General features: G+C 47.1%; 1 protein-coding gene across 2 annotated transcripts in view; it reads right to left on the bottom strand.

Moving 5' to 3' along the window:
* Positions 1-19,513, bottom strand: part of LOC144594443 (putative uncharacterized protein MYH16) — a 180,583-nt gene that overhangs the window by 114,462 nt on the left and 46,608 nt on the right. For both annotated transcript variants that reach the window (XM_078400924.1, XM_078400925.1), the window contains exons 2-3: positions 10,571-10,716; positions 5,371-5,461 (exon numbers count right to left, since the gene is read on the bottom strand). In XM_078400924.1, coding sequence (XP_078257050.1) covers positions 5,371-5,461; positions 10,571-10,635 — 156 coding nt within the window. In that variant the 5' untranslated portion in view covers positions 10,636-10,716. The remainder of the gene's footprint in view (positions 1-5,370; positions 5,462-10,570; positions 10,717-19,513) is intronic.

Raw genomic sequence — 19,513 nt, 5'->3', positions numbered from 1 at the left:
TTTCACTCAGAGAGTTGTGAATCTGTGGAATTCTCTGTCTCAAAAGGCAATGGAGGCCAATTCTCTGGATGCTTTAAAGAGAGAGCCAGATAGAGCTCTTAATGATAGCGGAGTCCGGGGAGGGAGCGGGGTTTGGGGAGAGGGCAGGAACGGGGTACTGATTGTGAATGATCAGCCATGATCACGTTGAATGGCGGTGCTGGCTCGAAGGGCCAAATGGTCTACTCCTGCACCTATTGTCTATTGTCTATTTGTACTTGCAGCTTGGGGAGGTAACAGACCTTACATGAGTGCTTACTTGTTGCAACACCCTGGGCTCAGCCTCATCCTATACACTCACTGCCTGCTAGGGTTACCAACTTCCTCACTCCCAAATACGGGACAAGCTGACGTCACCGCCCCGCGCCCCACGTGACCTAACCCAGCCAGCGACCACGTGCTCCTGCTCTACCAATGGCGGCCGCCCGGGCCGCTGTAGGCCGGGGCAGTGTAAGCTAACAGAGTGTGTTCGGGGAGCGGAGCTGAGTGCTACGCAACTTCCGTTAAGCGAACACACTCCGTTAGTCAACACTGTCCCGGCCGACAGCAGCCACTGGGCCTAATACGGGACAAGGGCAGTCCCGTATGGGACAAACCAATTTAGCCCAAAATACGGGATGTCCCGGCTTATACGGGACAGTTGGCAACCCTACTGCCTGCCCACATTTACATTTATCCAGATGTTGGGTGTGAACAAGTGAATTCTCCCCACCAAACAGCCCTGCAATCTCCTCATTGGGGCCATCCTTTCAGTATTTCCTTTTCATATCTTTCCATTGTCCATTTCACATGGAAATCAACCTCAACTTCTTGCGTTTTAAAGAAACAAAATGAAAATGCTGGAAACACTCAGCATTAAAAGGTCTCCTTAACCAGCATCTGTGGAAAGAGAAACAGAATGAACATTTCTGCCGTTGGACCCAGGGATCTGACAAAACATCCTCATCCTGGAACATTGGTGCTTTTGGCTTTCTCACGGATACTGCCTGAAATGCTGTGCTTCCAGCATTTTCTGGTTTTGTTTCAGTTCTCCAGCATCTGAAGTTTTCTTTTAAACATAGAAAATAGGTGCAGGAGGAGGCCATTTGGCCCTTCGAGCCAGCACCACCATTCATTGTGATCATGGCTGATCATCCACAATCAGTAACCCGTGCCAGCCTTCTCCCCATATCCCTTGATTCCGCTAGCCCCTAGAGCTCCATCTAACTCTCTTTTGAATTCCACGGCATGAGATAAAAGCCCCAAAGGCAGATAAAATGTTTCAATTTGCCCCGACCTTCTTCATATCCCTATGCAATAATTCACCATGACTAACAGCTTTTTGTAAAGTTACAGAGAGTTGTGAAGGTTCACTCTAATAAAAGCACTTCATTAGGTGCAGAATAAAAATCAGATGTGCAGATGAGTGCTTCCAGCACAGCCTTTACACATGTACTTAGCACCACTGGGCAAACCACTAATCTGACAAGAGTGATTTACCAGATGTTGGTGAATCACCTCCATCTTAAGATCGAGGCCAGAGTGTGGGTTTCAGGAATTCTGACACATTAAGAGAAGAAAGGAACTCGGCAAATAGTTTTCAGTTCTGTTCAACTTCTCTGTCCCCTCTGAGAAACAGCTTATAGCCGACATGCTTCCAAATACAAATGAACTCGATGTCAAAAAGTGAATTCCATCTGAAAATAAATGGAGTTATTTTAGTAATAAAGCCTATCAATAGTCTAAGAATAAAGGGGAGGCCATTTAAAACATTTAAAACTGAGGTGAGAAGAAACTTTTTCACCCAGAGAGTTGTGAATTTGGGGAATTCTCTGTCACAGAGGGCAGTGGAGACCAATTCACTGGATGAATTTGAAAGACAATAGACAATAGACAATAGACAATAGGTGCAGGAATAGGCCATTCAGCCCTTCGAGCCAGCACCGCCATTCAATGCGATCATGGCTGATCACCCTCAATCAGTACACCGTTCCTGCCTTCTCCCCATACCCCCTCACTCCGCTATCCTTAAGAGCTCTATCCAGCTCTCTCTTGAAAGCATCCAACAAACCGGCCTCCACTGCCTTCTGAGGCAGAGAATTCCACACCTTCACCACTCTCTGACTGAAAAAGTTCTTCCTCATCTCCGTTCTAAATGGCCTACCCCTTATTCTTAAACTGTGGCCCCTTGTTCTGGACTCCCCCAACATTGGGAACATGTTTCCTGCCTCTAATGTGTCCAATCCCCTAATTATCTTATATGTTTCAATAAGATCCCCCCTCATCCTTCTAAATTCCAGTGTATACAAGCCTAATTGCTCCAGCCTTTCAACATACGACAGTCCCGTCATTCCGGGAATTAACCTAGTGAACATACGCTGCACGCCCTCAATAGCAAGAATATCCTTCCTCAAATTTGGAGACCAAAACTGCACACAGTACTCCAGGTGCAGTCTCACCAGGGCCCGGTACAACTGTAGAAGGACCTCTTTGCTCCTATACTCAACTCCTCTTGTTATGAAGGCCAACATTCCATTGGCTTTCTTCACTGCCTGCTGTACCTGCATGCTTCCTTTCAGTGACTGATGCACTAGGACACCCAGATCTCGTTGAACATCCCCTCTTCCTAACTTGACACCATTCAGATAATAATCTGCCTTTCTATTCTTACTTCCATGAATAACCTCACATTTATCTACATTAAACTGCATCTGCCATGTATCCGCCCACTCACACAACCTGTCCAAGTCACCCTGCAGCCTTATTGCATCTTCCTCACAATTCACACTACCCCCCAGCTTAGTATCATCTGCAAATTTGCTAATGGTACTTTTAATCCCTTCATCTAAGTCATTAATGTATATCGTAAATAGCTGGGGTCCCAGCACCGAACCTTGCGGTACCCCACTGGTCACTGCCTGCCATTCCGAAAGGGCCCCATTTATCCCCACTCTTAGGGGCTAGTGGAATCAAAGGATATGGGGACAAAGATAGATTGTAGTCGAAGACAGGAAGACAGTGGGAGAACTGGGAAGGGGAAGGGGCTAGCCCCTCCCCCGACATCAGCCTGAAGAAGGGTCTCGACCCGAAATGTTACCCATTCCTTCTCTCCCGAGATGCTGCCTGACCCTTTGTGTTTAACCTCTCGCTATTCCATTGTGAAGCTCCCACTTGCCATAAGATCACTATCATGTAGGTGCCAAAGAAATGCAGGGGGGTGTATCTTAATGGCTACCATCAAGTGGCTTTGACAGTCACCATCATGAAGTACTTTGAGAAGTTGGTTATGGTGCACGTTAACTCTATCCTGATAGATCCATTGGAGTTCACCTCGCATCACAACATGGCCATGGTCAGCTCCATCTCCCTGAACCTGCACTCATCCCTGTAATGTCTAAATAACAAAGACACCTATATCAATCCCTTATTTATTAACTAGAGATTATTAACTAGAGATTTATTAACTAGAGATTAACTAGAGATTTATTAGAGATTAACCAGAATCGCAACCAAATTCACCACCAAACCCCTGGACATGTGAGTCAACACCTCCCTCTGCAATTGTATCCTCGACTTCCTGACCCATAGAGAGCAATCAGTGATTCAGGTGACAAAACATCCTCCACAATAATCCTTAACACCTATGCTCTGCAAGGATATATACTCAGCTCCGTATTATACTCCCTGTACACTCACGACTGTGCGGCCAAACTCAGCCCAAACTCTATTTACAGGTTTGTAGATTAAACCACTGTAGTTGGCTGGATCTCTAATGATAGTGAAACAGCAGAGATAGAGGATCACAGAGTCATACAACACTGAAACAGGCCCTTCGGCCCAACCTGCCCATGCCAATCATCTACACTAGTCCCACCTGCCTGCATGTGGCCCATATCCCTCTGAACCTTTCCTGTCCATGTATCTGTCCAAATCTGTTAAATGTTATAGTACCTGCCTCAACAACTTCCTCTGGCAACTTGTTCCATATGTTCCTGTGTGAAAGTGTTGCCTCTCAGGTTTCTATTAAATTTGCCCCTCTGACATTAAACTTCTGTCCTCTTATTCTTCATTCCTCAACTGTGGGTAAAGACTTTGCATTCATCCTATAAGATCATCTCTCATCCTCCAAATCTCCAAGGAACACAGTCCGAGCCTGCACAGCTTCTCGCCATAGTTCAGGCCCTCAAATCCTGGCAACATCCTCGTAAATCTTCTCTGCACTTTTTCCAGCTTAACAACATCCTTCCCATGGCAGAGCGACCAATACTGAACACAATACAGACACGCAAGTCTTTCCGGTCGGTGTGTATGTCAAATTGTAACCAAGTTGGAATCACCTTAAAAGTAAGTAGAAACAAAGAACTGCAGGTGTTGGTTAATACACAAAACGACAAAGTGTTGGAGTAACTCAGTCGGTCAGGCAGCATCTTGATTCAGGTTGGGACCCTTCTTCAGATTGATGGAGACTCCTGAGTTACTCCAGCTCTTTATGTCGTTTCACCTTCAAACTGGGTGCCGATGCTGCTGGTCCATACCAGCGAGCCCTGAATAGTGACATCTCTAATTTCAAGTAATCCTTGCATCGCCTCTCTCTTCATCCCTCCCGCACCCTCGTTATCATTCTAGTTTCACTGTCCTTCTGCTGCGACTCACTGTCTGTATTACTCGTTATCACCTTCCCCACAGCCAACAATGGGCCATTGTGGGCTCCACCTTTCCTTGACCATCGTTGGTGGCCTTGATCTGTCTTTTTGCATATCTATTATTCATTTGTTCTATGTACCTTTTCAAATCTCGCAGTTCCATCTCCCCCTAACATCTCAGTTTAACGAAGGGTCTTGACCCAAAACATCATCTATTCCTTTTCTTCACTAATAATGAGCAAACTGAACTGATGTTCCTGCTATCAATTGTCTAACAAACAATTCAGGAAGGAGCTGCCACCAAATAAAGGTACTATTCACATTTGCTTCTAATTTCTGCAGACCAGGGGAGGTGGGGGTAACAAAGCATGACATTGGAACCAAACACTACGTACCAAACTAACAAAGCATGAGATGACTGGTCCAATTGCCCTCTACCAGTCCTGGTCTGGGCAGTGTTCATCTTCTTCTCTCGCCAACCAGTGAGTTACTGCCGGCTGCAGATCTGACACGTGGCCGTTGACATCTTATTCATGTCAGATGTTGAATATGGCCCTGGTTGCACACTGACGCTCAAAATCACAACGCCATCAATTATGCATCTGCTTTGTGCTGGACAAATGTCTTCACCTTGAATCTTTTATGCCCCTCCTCAGTCTAAACAACCCTCTGCTAGGAGCAAGTGTCACAAGCGATGCAGTCATCCTACCTGATATTCCTTCATCTTCCTTTGAAGAGTGGCCGTGAGTGACTGTTCATCCTCCAGTTTAGTGCTCACTGTATTTATCTCCAGTTCTTTCCTTAAGATGGAACAAAGTACATGTTACATGGAGAGCAAAGTTCCAAAAACTTTAAACAATATGAAAACATCTGGAAATTATATCCACTTTATATGTATATGTAAAACAGTTCAAATGTGAAAGACCAAGATGCCTTTAAACATAGATAGACACAAAAAACTGCAGTAACTCAGCGGGTCAGGCAGCATCTCAGGATAAAAGGAATAGGTGGCGTTTTGGGTCGAGACCCTTCTTCAGACTGGAGAGTCAGGGGAAACAGAAACGAGAGATGTAGATGGTGATGTGGAGAAATATAGAACAAATGAATGAAAAATATGCAAAAAAGAACAATGATAAAGGGAACAGGCCATTGTTAGCTGAGTGTGAGGTGAGAATATCTTACAGACAATGAGACTCAACAAGACAACAGTGAAGCTAGTACATCGACTTGGGTGGGGGAGGGATGGAGAGAGGGTGATGCAAGGGTGATGCAAGTTAGAGAAATCAATAGTCATACCGCGGGCTGTAAGCTGCCCAAGCGAAATATGAACCTATTTACCCTATGATGAGCTTTTATCGGCACTGAGCCTGTACTCGCTGGAGTTTAGAAGAATGAGGGGGGACCTCATTGAAACATACAGAATAGTGAAAAGCTTGGGTAGAGTGGATGTGGAGAGGGTGTTTCCACTAATGGGAGAGTCTAGGACTAGAGGTAATAGCCTTAGAATAAAAGGACATTCTTTTAGGAGGGAGATGAGGAGAAATTTCTTTAGTCAGAGGATGGTGAATCTGTGGAGTTCTTTGCCACAGACGGCTGTGGAGGCCATGGCAGTGAATATTTTTAAGGCAGGGATAGATAGGTTATTGATTAGTACGGGTGTCAGAGGCTATGGGGAAATGACAGGAGAATGGGGTTTGGAGGGAGAGATAGATCAGCCGTGATTGAATGGCGGAGTAGACTTGATGGGCTGAATGGCCTAATTCTAACGCTATCACTTATGACCTTATGAGATGCTGTTCCTCTAATTTGTGTTTGGTCTCACTCTGACAATGGAGGTGGCCCTGAACAGAAAGGTCAGTGTGGGAATGGGAAGTGGAATTCATGTGTTTGGCAACCGGTAGATCAGGTATGTCCAGGCGGATTTCAACAAAGCGAAGTACTCACAGTTCACCAATGCCACGGCCAGCCAGGGAAATATGAAGTGAATAATGTTCGAAAGTCAATTGACCTTACATTTGATATGTTAAATCAAGAAACGGAGATTAAATAGATAGCTAATATTTTGGGTCGGGACCTGAAGAAGGGTCTTGACCCAAACATCACCTATCCATGTCCTCCATAGAATGAATGAATGAATGAATGAAGAATGAATAAATAAGTTTATTGGCCAAGTATGCATATACAAGGAATGTGCCTTGGTGCTCCACTCATAAATGACAACACAAACATACAGTTAACAATTAAGAATAAAGCAGTAATACATCAAAACAATAAGGATACAACAGAACAGTCTAAACATGTGGGTTGCAAAGCTACTCCACAACTTTGTGTTCTATTGAAAATTCCAGCATCAACAGTTCCTTATATCACAAGGGAAATTAAATGCTTCAAAATCACACCAGTGCTTTCTGGAGTAACACCAGCCAAGAGGAAAGAACATTTCAGACCCATTGCCTTTTGTTTAGACTTAACAAATTGAAAATACTCCAAAGTGCTGAAAACAAATTAATGAATGAACTATTCTTTCTTTTATTGGAATATTATTTTAATATATAACAGTAACTTTGGAAAATGTCACTAAAAGGCCCTTGCAGGTAAGGCAGACATTTACATGTACCTCCTCCAACTTTGTCTAATGTATTTGGTGTTCTTGATGTGGCCTCATCAACATGAGTGTGGCCAAGTGCAGACTACAAACCTGCTTTCACGTGCACCTACGTTGACTCAGTCATCTCCAGCTCCTAATTACACGTCATTTTAATTCCTGATATCATTCCCACACCAACCTGCCTGTCCTCAGCCTGGTCAACAGCCAGGGTGAGGTCAATCACAAACTAGAGGTACAGCAACTCATATTCTATCTGAGAAGGTCTACAACATAGAATTTTCCTAAGTCAAATAATCCGTTGCCCTTTGTACCTTTGACTCTTCTTTATTCTCTCTCATTCTGATCTACCCAGATCTCTCACACACCTTTCCATCCAATTGCCACCCCCGCCCACCCCCCTATCATCCAGCTTCTTTCCCCTTGCCCACCCACCATGCCCACTCATCACCCAATCAATCCTGCCATTGGCTCCCTATGTTCCCATCTGTCCAACATCCATCCCCTATTTGGTTCCACTCTTCCTTTCTTATCGGTTGTCTCCATTGACCTTCTCCCAGCCTCCTTTTTTTTAATCTCCACCCTTCACCCAGCCTTCCACTGCTTGACACCACCTGCAAACCAACCCCTCCCCAACTGGATCCACTTCTCACTTGCCAGCTCTTGTCCCACTCCTCCCCCTCACCTCTTTATACTAATTATCCCTCATCTACTTTTCCATTCCAGGTGAAGAGTCTTGACTTGAGATGTCAACTGCCTACAGATGTTGCCTAGCCCTTTGAGTTGCTTCAGGCGGTTTGTTTTTGTTCTAGATTCCAGCATCTGCAGTCTCTTTCTCCAGGTTATTCTGCAGGACTGCTCTTGTTTACTTCCAGTTATACCAGAATGTCTCTGCTTCTCTTCTCAGGCCTGCGTGTACATACCAGAAGCTCCTTAAAATTCCCTTCTCAGGTCATTGCATAAGTTAACATTTCAATGGCCGAAATGGAGATGGTCGAGGGCTTCAAGTCCCGAGGTGTAAATGTCACCAACGATTTGCTCTGGACCAAACACACTGGTGTGATTTCTGGGCCAGAGTATCAATGTCTCCATTTCGTCAATGGACTAAGGAGGTTCAGCAGGTCTCGAATGACTCTTGCCAATTACAGATGGACCGTACCCTATCGGGACACATCATATCTGAGTTTGACAACAGTTCTGCCCAAAACCATGTAGTCCAGTCCATCACACAGACCAGCCTTCCATCCCATCCCCTCTCCTCTCAACTCTACATAATCTTCACCCTGCCTCAGGAAAGCAGCCAACATATTTAAGGACCATTGACGATTTCCCTCTTCTCTCCTTTCCATTCAGGCAGAAGTTACAAAACCTGAAAGCACGTACCACCAGATTCAGGAGCATCTTCTTCCCCTGTGTAATCAAACTACTCATCCCATTCCCACATTTAGAGCGGCACGGTGGCGCAGCGGTAGAGTTGCTGCCTTACAGCGAATGCAGCGCCGGAGACCCGGGTTCCATCCCGACAATGAGTGCTATCTGTACGGAGTTTGTACGTTCTCCCCGTGACCTGCGTGGGTTTTCTCTGAGATCTTCGGTTTCCTCCCGCACACCAAAGACGTACAGGTTTGTAGGTTAATTGGCTTGGTAAATGTAAAAAGTGTCCCCAGTGGGTATAGGATAGTGTTAGTGTGTGGGGACTCCTGGTCGGCGAGGCCCCGGTGGGCCGAAAGCGCCTGTTTCCGCGCTGTATCTCTAAACTAAGCTAAATTAAACTACTGAACAGACCCTTCACAAAGATAAGGGTCCAATCACAATCAGCAAAGAGGTCCTTCTGCAGGAGCAAAGAGGTCCTTGTGCAATTGTACAGGGCCCTAGTGAGACCACACCTGGAGTACTGTGTGCAGTTTTGGTCTCCAAATTTGAGGAAGAATATTCTTGCTATTGAGGGTGTGCAGCATAGGTTTACTAGGTTAATTCCCGGAATGGCGGGACTGTCGTATGTTGAAAGACTGGAACGACTAGGCTTGTATACACTGGAATTTAGAAGGATGAGAGGGGATCTTATCGAAATGTATAAGATTATTAAGGGGTTGGACACGTTAGAGGCAGGAAACATGTTCCCAATGTTGGGGGAGTCCAGAACCAGGGGCCACGGTTTAAGAATAAGGGGTAGGCCATTTAGAACGGAGATGAGGAAAAACTCTTTCAGTCAGAGAGTTGTGAATCTTGGAATTCTCTGCCTCAGAAGGCAGTGGAGGCCAATTCTCTGAATGCATTCAAGAGAGAGCTAGATAGAGCTCTTAAGGATAGCGGAGTCAGGGGGTATGGGGAGAAGGCAGGAACGGGGTACTGATTGAGAATGATCAGCCATGATCACATTGAATGGCGGTGCTGGCTCGAAGGACCAAATGGCCTACTCCTGCACCTATTGTCTATTTTCTATTGTCCCAACCTACTTTCTAACTGCTTTTGCATTTTCTTTTATCTGCATTGTAGCTGAAATGTTATGAAGACGTAACACTATTTTCTATACTCTGGTATTTTTCTCTTAGCACTACCTGCTGTACATGTGCATGGCTTGACTGGACACTTGCATACAAAGATTTGACTGGATCGCCCATTAAGTTTTGCATTGTATTTCAGTGGCAATAATAACAAACCAACATCAATAATAAACAAATACATGTACACTATAGACACACAATCTTTTTTGATTCCCCCATTCCCAAGCAAACATTTAATATTGCATGCCAATTTGAGACCGATTTCTCCAGTTAAATATTGAAGAACCTCCGCCTGTTCGTCAGTCCAAATATCCCACTGCCATTCCCACTGATGTTATGTGTCTGAAGGAACTGTGGATGCTGGGTTAAACCGAAGATGGACATAAAATGCTGGAGTAACTCATGCTGGAGCAGCATCTCTGGAAATGGTGGAGCAGCATCTCTGGAAATGGTGGAGCAGCATCTCTGGAGAGAAAGAATGGGTGACATTTCGGGTCGAGACTCTTCTTCAGAAGGGTCTCGACCTGAAACTTCACCCATTCTTTCTCTCCAGAGATGCTATCTGAGCCGCTGAGTTACTCCAGCATTTTGTGTCTACCCAGGAGGAATGAGAATGTCAGGTTCGGAAAGCCAGATGCTTTACAAGTTTGAGCCATGTGCTGGTCTCATATACACAGCAATGTATATTTGTGGAATTCACACTGCACTGTGGCTGAGGTTGTGAACCGATCTTATTGGCACCACAAACACATAAAGTCATGTGCAGTTATTATTAAAAAATAAAGAAAAACTAAACTCACTTCTTGATGACCTCTTCCAGGTCAACCTTCAGCTTCTCCATTTCGTTCAGGCTGTCAATGGTCATCTTCAGGTCTCCTTCCAGCTTCCGCTTCCCCCTCTCAAGATCAGTCCGCAGCTGTTTCACTTTCTCCGAGCTGTGTTCAAACTGGTGAGGAAATGCAAGTTGAAAAATTAATTCGCAATTTCTGACAATTAGTTAAATCAATTCTGGATTTAAAAACATTAAGGCAGCGTACTCATTCACGCAATGACAACAGAAACATCTTTCCATTCGTCACAATCCAGCAAAAGCTCACCCTCAGCTTGGCGTCAAGAAGGATGAATTTAAAAGAGAGTTAGATAGAGCTCCAGAGGCTAGCGGAATCAAGGGATATGGGGAGAAGGCAGGCACAGGTTACTGATTGTGGATGATCAGCCATAATCACAATGAGTGGTGGTGCTGGCCCAAAGGGCCAAATGGCCTCCTCCTGCACCTATTTTCTATGTTTCTATGAATTTATTTGATATTGTGCCAAAACTCATTTCAAGTACTGAAGGAATTTTAAAATTACCAGATGGGAAAGATTTCAATGCCATCAATCTGGGCGCCTATTAAAGGGCCTGTCACTTTAGGCGATTTTAAGGCGACTGCCGGTGACTGTCAAAGTCGTACCAGATCGTTGAACTTTTCTTTTACCCGACGACAATGAACACGACAATGCCGAGTCAGGTCGAGATAACCGCGTCTTCGGAAACATCGCAAAATTCCCACGCTGTCAATGCTTCTCCGGTGTCCTAATTTTCGCTGAAAGCACTGACAAGTCGGTAAGTACTTGAGAGTTTTGAACTATAACATCTTGTATGGGTTACTTAAAAACCAAGCTTCACTGTAACAAGGAATAAACCGGATTTACTTCCAGTTTACTAATAGCTGTATTAAAAAAAAAGTGGTTAAGTGGATTTTTGTGAAAAGTGTGTGGTCATTCTTTGAAAATGTACGGGAGATGCATATCTGGTTTCTGGGTTGCATATCTGGGTTGGGAGCCTACTTTAAATGTAATGGCTGATGGCCATAAACATCGCGAAAATTCCCACGCTTACCTGACCGTCAAACTGTCGCCTCCAATCTACCGTCAAATGTCCTGACGGTAAATAAAATGGTTAAACACAAGCATTTTATAGTATTTTGAAATGACTTTTCTTATTTTAATATTATGTGCTTCTAAATGCATCTAAGAGAACCTAGCAAACCTGGGGACAGCATGCGACAGCGCCCGCAATAAGCAACGATACCTGGCGACAAGACAGCTGTCGCCGAGAAATTTCACTCCGGATGATTTCTCAGCGACGCGCCGAGATCCACTACGATTCTTGGAAGACTCCTCACGATCATGCCCACGACACCCCGGCAAACTGTCGACGACAGCCTAGTCACCGGCAGTCACCTTAAAATCGCCTAACGTGGGACAGACCCTTAACTTGCCTCAGTAATATCTGCAGGTTTGACCACTGCATCAGACAGCGTGCTGAACACAAGTGCAATCTCAGAAAACATTCCATTTGCCTCATCAAATGGTCGTGTTGTCCGATAGTTTGCTTTGAATTCTCTTCATTTATGACTTTGGGCCTTGAGACTTTAGAGGTCCCAGCATGGAAACAGGCCCTTTGTCCCATCAAGTCCATGCTGACCAGTGACCAGTAACACTATCAATTGTCACTAGGAACAATTTACAATTCTACAAACCTGTACATCTTTGGAGCGTGGGAGGAAACCGGAGCACCTGGAGAAAACCAGGTCATAGGAAGAAGGTACAAATTCCATACAGACAGCACCCGCGGCCAGGATCGAGCCAGAGTCTCTGGCGCTGTAAGGCAGCTGTCCTACCACTACCACTTCTGCAATGGCATAAGATGCCCATTGTCAAAGAGCCCATTGCACTTGTATAACTTGACTTCTGGGGTTAATGAATAATAAATCCATTTCATATTTATTGGTGAGTAAAAGAAAATGTTCCCATTAAAACAGCATCTGAAACGCACTCTGTCAGGTTCAAAGTTCTTCACAGTCAGTAAAGAATCCTTGAAGCGTGGGCATTATTTCAGACCCTGTAATCTTTTGTGGGTCGCCTTCCAGAGGGAAGTGCTTCGAAGAGTTTGTGGCCAGGGTGAGAGGGGTCAGAGATGATCTTGCCCACTCGCTTCCTGGCCCTTGCAGTGTAAAGTTCATCAATGGGGGGAAGGTTGCAGCCAACAACCTTCTCAGCTGTGCGAACGAACTGTTGCAGCCTCTGGATGTCGTGCTTGGTGGCTGAGCGAAACCAGACCATGATGGAGAAGGTGAGGACCGACTCTATGATGGCAGTATAGAATTGGACCATCATTGCCTGTGGCAGATTGTGTTTTCTCTGCACGGATTACCTTCTAATTGTTTGTTAAACAATAATCTAATAGTCTGAAGAAGGCTCTCGACCCGAAACATCATCTATTCCTTCTCTCCAGAGATGCTGCCCGACCCGCTGAGTTACTCCAGCTTTTAGTGTCTATATCTTCGGTTTAAACCAGCATCTGAAGTTCCTTCCTACTCATAATAATCTTGTGGATCTATTATAAAATATATTTAACCGCACAATGATTTATGTGGGAACCTGCTTGCACCAAATACTGTGACACAAACAGAAACTATTCTTTTTATCTAAATCAGATCAAAGGTTTACTGAAATTACAATAATGGCTGTGGTTATTATACCTCAGAATTGCTTCATAGACTATGATCACTTTGAAACCACGAGATTACGAAATGTGGTATATAAATGCTTTTTTTTTTTACTTGCCAGTAAATGTGAAATTAATAATTTAGGGGAAGTTAGGGGAATCGAGCACCAGAGGACATAGGTTCAAAGTAAAGGGGAAAAGATTTAATAGGAATCTGAGGGGTAACATTTTCACACAAGGGATGGTGGGTATACGGAACAAACTGCCGGAGGAGGTAGTTGAGGCTGGGAATATCCCAACGTTTAAGAAACAGTTAGACAGGTACATGGATAGGACAGGTTTGGAGGGATATGGACCAAGCGCAGGCAGGTGGGACTAGTGTAGCTGGGACGTGTTGGCCGGTGTGGGCAATTTGGGCCGAAGTGCCTATTTCCACACTGTATCACTCTATGACTCTCTGACTCTAATATTTTCATTAATGATTTCTGCTGACTGATTACTCGAGTGCAAAGATTTTTCCAGATTAGTACTTTTAGTACAGCATCTTGCAGCGTTCCATACAGGGCAGCAAGGCTCAGTGTCAGAAGCAGGCATAAGGTAAATAATCTCTTCACCTCTCTCACTACCGAACTCACCTTCCTATCATCAGTGATCTTTGTTTAAAGTAACTGAGGAATGAATCCATTTTGGATAATATCTTGAGATAGTTACAAAGGATTTCAGCTACTAGAAAAAACACCTAAATCTACACAAGATTTTGCAACAACGATTTCTTTTATAAAGCACCAACTAATACTACTGCTGCCTTGGCAGTCAGTACATGAGTTATTTGGTCTTTGCTTTTAAATCAAAGGTCAGCATGTCTGACAGAATCACGAGAAGCTGCTGGCCACAGCTGGGTGCTGTCTGCCAACACTTCAATTGATATACTTTACAATAACCAAGAGTGGCATCACTCCCCAGTTAATTAAACCACACCATTCTGAGATTCATCACAGAAACCAATACAGGCAAAGTTGCAGAGGTGTCATGGTAACCTTCTCTGCCTTGTCATACGTTTTAAAGAGGCATAGTGTAATAAGTCATAGCCATGCAGCAGGGAAACAGACCATTTGGACTGAGTATACACAAACAATCAGCACCAGTTTTCACTAACGCCCTTATATTATCTTGCACTCTCATCAGCTCCTCACAGATTCCGCTGCTCAGACTCAGTGAGGTATATGGCACAGAAGCAGGCTCTTCAACACTGCCAGCCCATGCTGACCAAAGCTAGTCCTGAGCTGGACACAAAATGCTGGTGTAACTCAGTGGGACAGGCAGCATCTCTGGAGAGGGTGACGTTTCGGGACGAGACCCTTCTTCAGACTTGTCCTGAGCTACTCTCATTTGTCTGCATTTGGCCCACATCTGTCTAAACTTTTCCAATCCATGTATTTGCCCCAATGCCTTTTAAATATGGTTATGGTACCTGCCTCTACCACTTAGTCTTCCATATGCCCCCCTATTCTGGGGGTGAAAATCGAATCCCCCAAGTCCCCTTAAATCTTTTCCCTCTCAGCTTAAACCTAATCCTTCCAGTTTTAGACTCACGTCCCTGGGAAAGAGACTGTGACTTTATCTGTGGCCCATCTATAAGGTCATCCCTCAGCTTTCTTTGCTACAAGTAAAACATTCCCTGCGCATCTAATCTCTCCTTATAACCCAAACGCTCCAATAAATCTCTCCTTATAACCCAAACGCTCCAATCCTGCTCAAAAGCAGGCAGTTTGAATGGCTAATTAGCAATTGATTTTTGAGATGTGGTGGAAACTGGGCCAGCCGAAGGAAACCCATGCAATCAGTCCAGGCAGCAAACTCCCACAGACAGCACCCACCAGAGATTAGGATTGAATCCACCAGAGCTGAGGCAGCAGCACTCCCAGTAGTGCCACTGTGAGAGCCCTCAATCTTCCCACATCTCTAACAGAAAACTGCATCAAACAGGAGTTGGTACTTTATAAACTGCTGGTTGGGTAAAACAGTCACTGATTTCTTTGTTCACTACTTTCATGCAAACAAATAACAAATCAAGAGCTGCAAGGTGCTTCTCGCTAGAAGGACTGATTAAGGAATCAAATTGAGATCCCGTGCCAGAAGGAATTTGTGGTATTATGGCGAGTCCGAAAACTTGTTGGTTGTAGAAGAAGTTTATTGCAGCCGCAATATTCGAATACAGAGTTAAACAACAAGGTAAAGGACAACCATCAAAAACTTACTGTCTTCTTCGAAGACTTCGCCGAACTGTCTATTTCGGGCGCCAAAAGCGCACATGACATCGCTGGCCAATCAGCGATGTCGCTCCCTGGACCAATCCCCATGGTCGCGTTCACACGTGACCTCGCTGGCCAATCCGAGGGTTCGACGACCTGGACCATTCTCTATGGTCGCTACATGACCCCCCCCAGAACCCGAGGTGCGGAACCTAGCAGGGAGCCGGATTTCGCGACCATAACGAGTACGGAGAGGGACAGCCTGAACCACAGGAGCCGGGGGTTCCGGACTTGGCGGAACAGCCGGAACGGGAGGTCCTGGAGGAACTACCGGAACGGGGGGTCCTGGAGGAACTGTCGGAACGGGGGGTCCTGGAGGAACTGTCGGAATGGGGGGTCCTGGACTGAGCGGAACTAACGGAGTTCGGCCTCTCCTAGGGGTTTGACCGACCAGGACTGGTTGATCCGGATCCAAATGTGCAGGTTTGAGCCGGGACACCGAGACGAGCTCACTCTTGCCGCACATGTCTAAGGTGAAGGTAGCCGTTCCCTTACGCAAAACCCGGAACGGCCCTTGATAGACCCTCTGCAACGGGGCGCGATGGGCATCTTTTCGCAGAAAAACAAACTCACAGTCCTTCAGGGAAGGCGGTTCATGTACCATGGGACACCCATGACGTGAAGTTGGAACTGGGGCCAGGGAGCCCACCCGTTCCCGGAGAGATGCTAACACCGATGGGACTGTAGGCAGCTGGTCTGAAAGGTCCGGAAACAAATCTCTGGGTACTCGAAGTGTCGAGCCATATACTAGCTCCGCGGACGACGCACCGAGATCTAGCTTAGGAGCAGACCGGATGCCCAAAAGAACCCAAGGGAGCTGGTCTACCCAGTCCGGGCCTTCAAGCCTTGCACTGAGGGATGCCTTAAGTTGACGGTGGAACCTTTCTACGAGTCCATTTGCCTGGGGGTGATATGCAGTAGTGGGTTGTAACTTGGAACCGTACAGTTCTGCGAGCGCGGCCCAGAGGGACGAAGTGAACTGTGGCCCTCTGTCAGTGGTAATAACTGCCGGGACCCCGAAACGAGCTACCCAATGAAGGGCCAAAGTCCTAGCACAAGACGCTGACGAAATATCAGACAATGGGAAAGCCTCTGGCCACCGGGTGAACCGATCCACCACCGTGAGGAGGTGGGTGTAGCCCCGGGAGGAAGGCAAAGGCCCGACCAAATCCACGTGGATGTGGAAAAACCGAACTGCTGGGACCTCGAAATCCTGTACGGGGGGCTGGACGTGGCGCTGGACTTTAGCGGTCTGACAGGGAACGCAGGAACGTGCCCAACCCGCTACCTGTTTCCGTAGGCCATGCCAGACAAACCTCGCTGCTACCAAGGCAGAGGTGGAGCGGATGGACGGGTGCGCCAGCCCATGAATGGCATCGAAAACCCGGCGCTGAAGGGAGGGCGGTACTACCGGCCTGGGACGGGGAAGAGAAACATCGCACCAGACTTTTGTGCCTTCCGACCCACAAGCTACCTGGGCCAACTTCAATCCCGAAGTGGTGGACCGGTATGCCGAAACGGTATCCGCTAGAAGCTGTGCCTCCGCAAGCTCCTGGGGATCCACTTCGCAGTCCACCGCCGAAATAGGGGGAAAAGCGGGTCTAGACAGGGCGTCAGCAACGGCATTAAGCATACCCGCGACATGACGGACATCGGTGGTAAATTCGGAGATAGCAGTCAGGTGCCGCTGCTGGCGGGCCGACTATGGGTCAGACAATTTCAAAAAAGCAAATGTTAATGGTTTGTGGTCCGTAAAGGCCACAAATGGGCGGCCCTCGAGGAAGTACCTGAAATGACGAACAGCTAAATAGAGAGCCAGAAGCTCTCGGTCAAATGCGCTATACTTCAGCTCGGCCGAATTTAGTTGCCGGCTGAAAAACGCTAAAGGCTGCCAACGGCCACCGACCTGCTGCTCCAGAACCCCGCCCACCGCCACGTCAGAGGCGTCAACCGTCAGGGCCGTGGGGGCGGAGGGGCTCGGATGGACCAACATGGTGGCGTCTGCCAAGGCTGCCTTAGCTGCTGTAAAAGCCGACTCTGCGGTCGGGGACCATATCAACTCTACCGGATTCCCTGCAAGGCATTGGAAAAGCGGGCGCATGACTCGCGCAGCTGCCGGAACGAACCTATGGTAGAAATTAACCATGCCTACGAACTCCTGTAGCCCTTTTACTGTGGTGGGCCTGGGAAATGCCCGGATAGCCCCCACCTTCTCGGGCAAAGGGGAGGCGCCAGCAGGGGTAATTCTGTGCCCTAGAAAATCAAGAGCAGGAAGGGCGAATTGACATTTGGAGGGTTGGATAATGAGCCCGTGGTCTTGGAGCCGCTGGAACACGGTCCGCAAGTGGGCCTGGTGTTCCTGCACTGAGGGGCTGGCGACCAGGATGTCGTCTAAATAAATAAACAAAAAGGGTAAACCCCGGCCCACGCGGTCCATCAGTCGTTGGAAAGCCTGTGCCGCGTTCTTTAAACCGAAAGGCATACGCAACCATTCAAACAACCCGAATGGAGTAATCGTTGCAGTTTTCTGTATGTCCTCCGGTCGCACCGGGATCTGGTGGTATCCTCGCACCAAATCGATTTTGGAAAACACCACCGCTCCTTCCAGCCCAGATGAAAAGTCCTGTAGGTGCGGTATGGGGTAGCGATCAGCCGTGGTGACAGCATTGAGACGCCGGTAATCGCCACATGGTCTCCACCCCCCAGATGCCTTGGAGACCATATGTAACGGCGAGGCCCACGGGCTGTCAGACTGACGGACAATTCCCATTTCTTCCATCTTCCTGAACTCCGCCCGTGCCACCACCAGTTTGTCTGGCGGTAGTCTCCTGGCCCGAGCGAAAACGGGAGGGCCTTCGGTGCGGATGTGATGGACCATGCCGTGCTTGGCCGAAGGCGTGTCAAAACTTTGAATGAGCAGCTCTGGAAACTCTGCCAGAATCTCAGCATACGAGTCGGGGGCCGCGACGACGGCCTGGACAGTAGGGCTGGGCGAGGAGGCGATTGTCGGAGCGACGTGCTCATCTTCGGCGGAGGGTCGGAGGTCGTTACCGCGGACATCAGGGACCAGTGAAAAAGCCCAGAGAAAATCTGCGCCCAGGATCGCTTGTTTGACGTCGGCTATGATGAATGGCCATTCGTACGTGCGGAGGCCTAACACAAGGGACATCTTCCGTATACCGAAAGTGCGAATTGGGCTGCCATTAACCGCGATGAGGGTGGGACCTGTCTTACCCGATCTGGTTTCGAGGTCGGTTGGCGGCACTATACTGACGATGGCTCCCGTGTCTACCAAAAATTCTGTGTCCGTGAATCGATCATGGACATAGAGGCGCCGGTTCTGGCCAATCGTAACTGCCCCTATGTACGATCGGCCGAGGCATTTCCCGCGAAGGTACAAGGCAAGCGGCAGTTGCGGGATTCGCTACCCCATCGTAGGTGATAATAGCACCAGCCGCGCTTGTGCGGATCTTTTTGGCGGGCTTTCGGAGAATTGGCGGGAGACGTGGCACCATCTTGCCGTCGCTGTGGTGTGGTCACTGATGTCGAGACCTTGTTGATCGAACCGCTTGCCTTGTTTTTTGCCGCTATGAGCGCGTCCGCTTTCGCTGCATATGCTTCGGGGTCCTTAAAAGGACAATCCGTGAGCAGCAGTCGGACATCCTCAGGAAGCTTCTCGCGGAATGCCTGTTCGAACATAGGGCAATCCGTATGCTCACCGGCTAGCATCATCATTTCGGACATGAGGACGGAAGGCAGTTGGTCTCCAAGATCCGGTAGGTGCAGAAGTCTTGCCGCACCACCATGCTTATTAAACCCGAAGATTCGCAGTAATACTTTCTTCATGGCCTCGTACTTACTTTCCGCAGGTGGATTCACGATGAACCGCATCACGCGCTTGGTCATGTCCGGCGATAGAGCGCTGACGAGGTAGTAGTA

Source organism: Rhinoraja longicauda, chromosome 6, assembly GCF_053455715.1.
Source record: "Rhinoraja longicauda isolate Sanriku21f chromosome 6, sRhiLon1.1, whole genome shotgun sequence".
Classification (NCBI taxonomy): domain Eukaryota; kingdom Metazoa; phylum Chordata; class Chondrichthyes; order Rajiformes; family Arhynchobatidae; genus Rhinoraja; species Rhinoraja longicauda.
The sequence above is the reverse complement of the archived record's forward strand: the minus strand, read 5'-3'. Positions and strand labels throughout refer to the sequence as shown.